Source organism: Taurulus bubalis (genome assembly GCF_910589615.1).
Source record: "Taurulus bubalis genome assembly, chromosome: 8".
Classification (NCBI taxonomy): domain Eukaryota; kingdom Metazoa; phylum Chordata; class Actinopteri; order Perciformes; family Cottidae; genus Taurulus; species Taurulus bubalis.
The window spans coordinates 21825873-21835880 of record NC_136596.1 but is presented as its reverse complement, the minus strand read 5'-3'; the positions used below and the strand labels follow the sequence as shown (position 1 = coordinate 21835880).

The 10008-nt window shown below is 41.9% G+C and overlaps 1 protein-coding gene across 1 annotated transcript; it reads left to right on the top strand.

Annotated features, from left to right (window-relative positions):
- Positions 1-5070: 5070 nt before the first annotated feature.
- rtn4r (reticulon 4 receptor) lies at positions 5071-7114 on the top strand (the record flags this gene model as incomplete). The annotated part of the gene is made up of 1 exon (XM_079221656.1): positions 5071-7114. The coding sequence occupies one exon, from the start codon at positions 5071-5073 to the stop codon at positions 6427-6429; it is 1359 nt and encodes a 452-aa protein (XP_079077782.1). The 3' UTR covers positions 6430-7114.
- Positions 7115-10008: the final 2894 nt, after the last annotated feature.

The following is a 10008-nucleotide window of genomic DNA, read 5'->3' as shown; positions in this document are numbered from 1 at the left end:
CCATCTGCTTGGGCGAGTGCTGTGTCAGATGTGTGTCAAACAGGACCTCATCTGTCCCCCCCTGTTCATCTTCTAATTGTGTCCTCGACTGCATACTGAAGTCGCCCACTGATGCGTCTTCAACACTCCATGGTTAGCCAAGGGATTCCAGCTCAACCCTCTGGTCCATAATGTCCTAAATAACCAGTTTGATCTGATGTTTGCATCTTTATTTAAGATCATAGCATCTGGTTCATTAATGTTGTAAGGGGAAAGCACAAATCTGTTTTTGGTTGCATGTATGTGTGTGTGCGTTTTTTATGTGTGCGTTGTTTTAGGAAGTGGGTTGAAGAGGACTTGTGTTTCTATTGAGATACAGAAACAGGCAACTTTTTCAATATTATACATAACATTGAACTTTACATTGAGTCAAAAGTAAAATGGTTGTGCACCCATTACAACAAGAATCATACCAAAACAGCTAGGACGCCAAAAGGAAGTGCAATTTGATCAGCATCTAGGTCAAAAAGTACTGGAATGTACGAGTGAAGAAATATAACTTGAACTTGAAGTGAGATTAATTGTGTTGAAACCTGAGTAAAAGCAGAAAAGTAGCTCTTTTGAACCCCATGACAGGGTGAATGTGGGAGCCATAAAAGGGCCAATTCGGCCTTCTGATCACAACCTTTTTTCATATGAATATGCCCTACCAACAAATCCCTCTGCAATGCTCTGAATAAGACCATTTATTCCCTTTAATAAAACTTTTTTCACTTGGGCTATGAGGTAAAAGATGTTCAAAGCAAAGGTAAATGGAATATTCACCTGGTCTGCCATGACAGTGTGACTGTAGGCTACTCTGTAACTCTCCCCTTTCAAAAGTTGTACTTCATCAAAAAGTCTACTTGAGAGGAAACTGATTTTGGAATGTACTCAGAAAAGTTAAAGTAGATAATAAGAGTCATTTACAATAACAAGGTTGCATGTTGCTTTACATCCAGGAAGCCATCAATCAAAACCCCTCAGAGCTAAAAGTGAATCACTCAGGAGTCGAAAACCCAAATGTGTGTCCAAAATACTCATTGTTCATTGTCTTTCAGTTTTCTACAATGGATCGAGCTCACCTGTTTGAGAAAAGCCCCGAAGAAGGATACACGACTGTAAACCAATCATAATCGCGGGTGGGCCTGAACTGAACATTGCAGATGTTCTGAGAGTGATTAAGGAGCATTTTTTAACTAATTGCTTTTTGCCCAGTTTAAAAGGGTTTAGCATGGCTCGATGCCAGGCCGACCACATCTCACATTTGTTTGTTTCTTGAAAAATAGCAATAAGTACCAGAAGGGAGAGCAGAAGGAAGTGGAACAGTTAGCCATTGATGATGGGCTTGAAAGAGAAAACAGAAATAAACAAATGAGTCACAGTCACCTACCAAACAAAGATATATGTGCTGCAGTTGGAAAAGTGAAAACTAGAATCTCGGCCTCTGAACATGAGAGGAATACAGTCAAAGTTAAAAAGAACATAACATATATTTCTTTCCAGAGAAAAAAAAAGTTTTTATTTGTGCAATAATGTACATTTCACATTTAGCTGTATTTAAGTTTTTGTTTGTAAGTTTCCAAGCCTGCGTTGCACCAAGTTATTGCCCTTTATTATTCTCAGTTTGCATTCATTCATAGCTGCATTCGCTGGGCTAAAATTAGGCCTCATACAACTGTCAGTTTCTCTAAGTTATTCCTTTCAAAATGATATGAAAGCAATTTTTGTATGCATCGATGGATTCACACAAGATACATGACCTTAGCGAGAGGATCATGACAATAATAAATGCAGGCCTGCCTCTGAGCAACACAATAATGCATGATTTCAGAAAGGGGCCAGGAGGTCCCGCTGGAGAACTGCTGTGATTCATCTCTGACAGAGACATCACTTCCACTCTGGGCCGAAGGGATAAGACTGTCATGTTAGCCGTCCCTGCCCAATCCCGAGCCCTTCAAAGTAAAGCCACCGTGATGAATCAGAGAGGCCCTCTGAATGTGCTGTCCCAACATGCCCTGTGTGTTCATTGCGGCTCTCGGTGCATGAGGAAGAGTTTGAAATGTGTGCTGTATTTTCACAATAAGACAAAAGGGAGCACTCAGAGTTTGCTTGGAGCTCCAAACACTCCAGGAACACATGCAAATGAGCGAGGAGTCTGGCGAAGTGATGCACTTGTACAATAAGTAAACAAAGCGGTCTGTGCCCACTCATACTCCTGTGGGCATCTTTCTGTTTTGCTACTGAATTTAGTGCTTTTAGAGAACTGATAGCAGATTCTTTTTTCAGAAGTTGCAATTAGCCATTTTTTTTCTACATTTATCTACTTTTATACCCAGTTTTTTGGCAAAAAATCTCCTTAAATCCATACAAAGGTAAATCTTTGAGCAAAGCAGGCTTCAATGCAGGTCTTTCAGATTGTCAAGCCTGGAGCTAGCTCCGAATAAAAGCTTCACTTTCCCAATTCACGCAAGGGACACAGAGAGGCCAATATCCAATATGTTTTTGGTAAAAGACCAATATCAGCCTAAGCATCAGTGGATTTTGGAGAATTTGTTTTGACAAACAATTCAATTAGTCGAGCATGGAAGCTGTGTCATGACAGAATACTGGTCGTCCGCAATTCTTTAACCTGCCATACATTGTCAGGCTGCCATTGTAAATAGAAGTGTTTGTCTTGGAGGAGAGGGAATGGGGGGATGTGATGCACTTTACTCAAAGCTGAAGGGGCCACAGTGTCAGTCGGGAGGAAACGAAGAGGCTTGTCTGCTCCTAAGCAGAGTAATGACTGCTACTGTACAATAATATAGCGCTCAGAAGAGACGTCACCGGCAGGGTCTAAAACAGGAAGGCAGAGCTCGGAGCCATGTTTTGACACAGCAGATAGGGGAAGATTAAGTGTTGAAACCAAAGCTGGCAGAAGACGATAAGGAATGGATTATATATTTATTTGTTGTATCCATAACCTTGTTTCTATATTTTAAGATATTTAAGTTTGTGTCAACAAACACAGATTGTTGTGTAATCTTTGCAACTTTTTAGATTCGGGGCAAAGACAAGAAAGTAGTGAGGCCAATAAAAAAAGGTGGAAAACCCATATTGTTGACCCATCAATGGTGTGAACACCGCTCAGACAGCAGCTGTACATACAGTAGATACAAACCTCTAGAGTGGAAGGTGAGAGGTGGAACTGGGAAGTCATGCACAGGTCATTTGGAAATATGTCCATGAAAACGTGACATATAACAAAGATCAGCGTGATGCAGATGAGAAGACGCTGTTAGTGAGGGAAAAATAATTGGGACGGAGTTGATGACATTGTGTGGCTTATGCTGTCACTCAGACGATAACAAAGACAAAACATATTATGCCGAGCGCTGAGGAAACCAGGCTTTGACATGCAACGCGTGGGTGGAAATAGCCCGTTAATGAACAGACAGCAGAGGGGTGAAAAAAAATGAAGACGGTGGAGGAGATACACGGAGCGTGCTGTGCGATAAAATATGGCTATTGTTAGGCAGTGCTGAGGGGAAAAGTGCTGCGATGCAGAAAGAGTGGAAAGTCTTGACAGCTTTCCGGTGGCAGTCTGACGGCTGAGCAGGGAGATTGGAAGGAAAGTGCAGCAGAGGGCTGCTGTCAGGCCACACCAGAGCTCCGTTTAACAAGGTCCAGAGATGAGCTGCACCACAACACATTGCAGGGGAATGAGAAGAAGGGGCAAGGGGATGGAGGAAGGGGGGTGCGGGGTAAGGCTGAGTAAGGCTCATGCATTTTCCAGAGCCTCGCTACCTGTCAAACCAGCAAGCCGGATTCCTCACATGTGCATGGGAGCAGAGATTGGAAATCCTCAGTAAGGACAGGGGCTGAAGGGGAATGAAGGAGTACCTGACATTATATGCTGCTCCTAGACATGCCCGTGACACTTTGACACCATCATCTCCTCATGAAAGGGGACCGTGAGCACCAACAGATGCGTTCCCTATTTTTTATTTTTTTACCTTGACTGCACCTACAACACGGTAATGTCAGAAGTGATCATTGGCATGTGATTATCCAGCCCGATTCACTTATCCTGGCTTTGTGTTGCGAGCTGATCCTTGGCAGAGGACAAGCAGAAATAATTAATGCGAGCAAATGCGGAATACGCCTTATTTTAAAACATGGATGCCTTCGGGGCAAACACATTCAAGGGTCTTTATAAGCCTCGCCCAGAGTGCTACCACACCTCATGTCATCTTCCTGCTGCGCTTAAAAAAAAGGCTTCAGTCATGGAAGTAGTGGAAACTCTTGTGGGGCCTCCGTAGCCCTCTTTCCACCTTGGCCCCAGGCATCAATCTCTTAGCCTGGCATGAAAGCTTATCTCCCAGCGTCAGGCTAAATGTCAACCTCAGGAACGCTGAAACACCATTAGTTATGTCCGCCCTATTAGGGCAAACTAATTCCACATAAAAGCCACCCACCCAATTGAAATGAGTCAGCCTTCACAGGACTCTCTTCAGCTGTTTAGGTCCTCACGTCAGCAGAGGCAGCGGGGAGGAGATGTGTCCCCAGATCCAAATAGCATCACGGTTGGAGAAGAAAAAAGAAAAAGAAAAACTGTTATGTCGAGGATTCCCTATTCTGTAGTAATGTGCTGAACGTAACATAAAATGCTTGGGATTTTGTCGGTTATGTTATTTGCTGGTGTCTGCAGTGGCATTGGCTTAAATTGGGCATACTGGATATTGCTTACACATCCTTAATGTTTTCAAAAATATCATATGGCACGTTAATGTAAAGAAACATCAAAAAACGACACATTTAACTACACTTCATGACACTTTGCTCATGCTCTATTTCAGACTGATTCTCAAAATAGTGTTGTCTAATTAGAATGTCCTGTGTTCTTTCAAGGGGGTTCATGCATATTACATCCTGACCTTAATTCATCTATTTTCACAGACTTTTGCGACTTTATTACCACTGTGATTTTCAATATTTATACACCTTATTTTCCAACCCACTGATGTGTGTTTCTCTGTCTCTGCAGGGGTGCGACTCCTTTTTCTGGTGATGTGGCTGAACCTCGTGCCTCAAACTGTCAGCTGCCCTGCCAAGTGTGTGTGCTACAGCGAGCCCAGGCCCACGGTGGCCTGCCAACAACAAGGACTGTTTTCCATCCCGACTGAGATCCCCGTGCGAAGCCAACGGATATTCCTCCAGAGCAACAAGCTGACGGTGGTGAGATCCACCAGCTTCAGCTCTTGCCACAATCTCACAGTTCTCTGGCTCTACTCCAACAACATCAGCTACATTGATGCTGGAGCCTTTTACGGCTTGGAAAGGCTGGAAGAACTGGACATTGGTGACAACAGCAACCTCCGCACCATCAGCCCCACGGCCTTCCGGGGCTTAACTAAGCTGCACACCCTCCACCTGCACAGGTGTGGCCTGTCAGTGCTCCCTGTTGGGGTTTTCCGAGGAATGTTCTCCTTACAGTACCTTTACCTGCAGGACAATAACATTCTCACCCTGCATGATGACACCTTTCTAGATCTTGCCAACCTCACCTATCTCTATCTGCACAATAACAAGATCAAGATAGTGACAGACAACATGTTTCGAGGCTTAATCAATCTGGATCGGCTGCTGATGCACCAGAACCGGGTTATCTATGTCCAGCCGAGGGCTTTTACTGATCTTGGTAAGCTGAAATCGCTGTTCTTGTTCTTCAACAATCTCACCGTCTTGACCGGAGAGACCATGGACGCGCTGGTGTCTCTCCAGTATCTGCGTTTAAACGGGAACCAGTGGATCTGCGACTGCCGGGCAAGGACCTTGTGGGACTGGTTCAAACGTTTCAAAGGTTCCAGCTCTGAGTTGGAGTGCAACGTTCCCGAGTTCCTGGCAGGAAAGGACCTGAAACGACTGAAAAGTGAAGACTTGGAGGGGTGTGTGGAAACGCCTCAAATCCAGACCAATCTCTTCAGCTCCAAGGAGCCGAGTGGGAAATTCTCTTCCACCGAAAATCCTCTTGGAGACAACATTCCCAGGTGTTGCCTTGGAGATAACGACAAGTCCTCCATCCTGTCTGGCAAGAGTCGTCAGATTACCAACAACCCCCTTAAGGAAAAGGAGAACATGTCTAAGCCTAAATATAAGGAGCCGGAACGAACGAAAAATGAGACCCAGAATAAGCAGAATGACGGACCACTGGGAACCTTGTCCAACACCCTGGACAAGTCTTTGGAAAATCTTAACCCTGACCTTATAGACAATCTGGAGTCATCCACAGCGTCAAACAAAAAGAAAAAGAAGTGTTCCAAAAAGCCAAAATCAGACGCCCACTGCATCAAAAGCCGGGGTTCTACTTTGCAAGTGCTGCGTTGTCTCTTCATTCCCATGATCTGGATATCTCTAGCCATGTCTTAGGACTCCTACCATTACTTTGAACACAGAACTCAAGATTGTTGATGCTCATGACAATGATAACAGAAGATGCAGCAACATCGACAACAGACAGTGACTGAAAAGCGAGGAGTTGCGTTGACCCAACTTGGGCGAGGACAAACAATGATGATGAAGACGTTAAAGTACATTTAACGAAATGGATGCCTTTACAGAACACTACAGATCTAATGTATATAATGAATTGGTGCCCAAAATTGTTTGTTCTCTATGTACTTAACTGTACTGTGTCAAAGCTACACTCCGGGGTCTTCTCCCTTTTCCCCTCTCAAAAGCTTTTACTGCTTAAACAGACCACTGGAAGATGAAAAAAAAAAAGAAGACAAAAACCAGAAAACAAATACAGGAAATCAGAGACAGAGCGCACACAAAGAATGTTGGGTCGGTTTAAAGAAGATAAACGATCTCCCCCCCATTATTTATTCAAAGTGATGCATTTGTTGGGTAATGTTATGTTTTTTATGTTCAAAAAAGCAAATGTTTTACCTCCCCCAATTTTAGTTATATTTTCATGAAAGGGTTTATGGGTAGCATTTACCAAAAGAATGCTGTCAATGTGTTTATGGAGATTGCAATGGAACCATAGATATGCATTTTATTTTACTTGTACAAGTATGAATATATTATGAATAAAAGTTCTTATTTCGTAGATATTTTGATAGTGTGTTGTATTTTCCAGTATGACTTGGACTCCAACTTCACAAATGTGAGGATATGCTGCTTTAAATTTGTAGAGGTTTTGAACAAACACGTTCAAGACATTGGGTTGTAGTAACATTTTTACTTGTAAATTATCACAAAAAGAATCAATAGATTTATATATAATGAAAAATTAAAACTTGCTGCAGCCCCGGTACCTCAAGAAAAAACGTGAAGACAATTGCCAGACTTCTTCTTGTTAATACTTGTTCTAAATTAGCTTAAAACTGCTCAAAATGAGCACCAGCATGTGTTTGAATTTGGCAATAAGAGCAACGCATATTCTGTTCACAGTGAGAGCCAATCGACATCCCTCCTCCTAAACAGATGGTGGGCCTACTGCGTTGTGTTCATTGTTTTCAGGATTGTTGGGAGCAATTGTTAAATCTGGCCTCATCCCAAACCTCAAGCATCCGGCTCTAGTTTGTTTCCTCTTCTGCCTTTTTAGGACGTCTGTGCGGCTGTGCTTGACTCACCCCACATAAGACCTGCAGCTCACCTGCAATAATGGGAAAACATAAATGACTCTTTTCCTGTGTACTTTCCAACTGATAACCACCTATTCTGTTTAACTTTGATCTCATATTGGTCTGGTAACCAAAATATGATGAAATTGCCTTATGCTTATTAGTTACAACTTCTGTTTGTGCGACAATCTCCTCAGGCTTTCTGAAAGATCAAACAAATCAATGAGTATTTTTTTATATGAACTTAAAACACAGTCAACATCTGCCAGTGAAGTACATTTCCAAGTCTTCAGTGACTGCTGCATGTGCAGTATGATGATGTTGAATGGAAAGCCGCAGGCACCTTCAGCAAAATTCAGCATGTGATTGGACCGAGTTATGTATATTATAAACACTGCCACATTTCATCTAATTTCAAATGAATTATTTAACGGTGTATGAAAATGCTGTAGGAATATTCAAAAAAGTGACTCTTCACATCACAACCTCGATGTTGAAAGCAGAAGAGACCCTGAAGGCATCATATTAAGTTCCGTCTTGCATTTTTGATGTAAAAAAAAAGTCCCTTTTTCACAGTTCTGCTAGGGCTAGTTGCCTGTGGTGGGTCCATGCTTGCATGCCCACAGGCCGGGAAAATGTAAGGACTTGTATTCTGAACCGAATTAAGTCTAGATCTTGTCAACAGCCTTCAATTTATCTCGCACAAAGTGACTAGAATTATATGGCTTAGAAGGCGGGTTCTCCACAAATCCCCAGAGCTTTCAATCGTCGTCGATTAACCCTGGAAAGTAAGAGGACTGAAGGGGACCTGAGAAGATATTGATCTTGAGTAGAAATCAACAGGGAAAATCAACAAGGCCCCTCCAACAGACTGCCATTACCCTCCGCTGACACACAAGCACCTGCAGTCTGAGGGGATGCCAGTAATTGTTATCTGACCTCTCCTGGATATCTGCTCAGGCAACCATCAAAAAAGCACTCCCTATCTGAGGCCCATATATATATGTTAAACTGTTTAAATGTTGTGCATAAGACCCTGCACCAACTCCAACTGAACATCTACTGAAGAGTTCAACAAGTCTTCTGATGAAGTTGTGGTGAATGAAGAAATAACCTGCCGTCTTGTCTCAAATGAGAGGTTTGAAATATGGTGAAAAGCTCCAGAGAAGGTGAGTAAATCAACCTTTAGTTCAAACTATATTTTCCATACATGCTGCAACATTATATTGACAAAGTGTATCTCACATGTATTGTATTATACAAATCCCACAAAAGTATATTAAATGTAAATTATGCCACTTTTTCAAAAAGACTCCCTTTTAACATGGATTTCAAATACAAAGAAAGTTCATTATTACCTCATAAGAGTTAGTTTTTTTTGGTCATCCAGTTTGCTTTTTAGTTAGTTATTTAGCATGATAGCTCAAAATACTGCAGAAAGATTTAATACACTGGTAGACAGTTTTCACACAGGCAAAGAAACATTAGGTTGAATACATTTTCACTAGTTTGTCATGTATCTCTGCATGTGAATGTTGAAAATCAATACATATGCCACAAAGAATTTCCTATAATGACAATAATGTTTGTACTGCCTAATTTACCTTCTTTTATTTGTCCAATTATAAAAACATTTGGAGGCACATGTGCATAATACTAAATAACCAACTTGTCCGACCTCCCCTTTTCGTATGTTTTGGTTTTTGGTCTCCAAAGAACAGACAGGAAGTGCTGAACAAAGTTCTGGTCTAAAAATGCCCCATCAGAAAGTAAAAGGTTAAATAACAGCTGCTGGCCCAGTATTCTTCTGTCAGCTATGGTGGCTTTCACTATTCATGCTACCATGTAGGAAATCCTTCTGTTCATGTCAAACCTCCGCTGCCGTTTTGTATTTAACAGAAATCACTGTTGATGCCGTTGCAAACATGAAAACTGTATCTGGTGCACTGGAAGGAATCACCACTGGGTTCTGTAATAGAAGTGCTTGTCCTGGATTAGTACTTAAAAAGGCATTTCTCTCATACAAATATGATGAAGTATCTTGACTTCAAGAGCATACTTTTAAATGAGCTAGATAATCAGAATAATTTTCATGCTGGCAAACATCAGGCCTGCGGATTTGAGACTTTGAAAAGGAGACTCACACTGAGAGGAAGCTAGAGTTCCTCCTGCCATTTGGAACATTGGAACATTTGGCAAGATACAAGGATCCGCCCTCACGACTACACCACATCTCATTCACACATTGGAGTATATAGTTTCTCTCCACATAAACATATACATCATTAGATGTTTTTTTTGCAGCCAGTTTTCATAGTCTCAAACAATAAATTGTTCTAACTTGACACATTTTAAAACAATTGAAAATCATCACCCG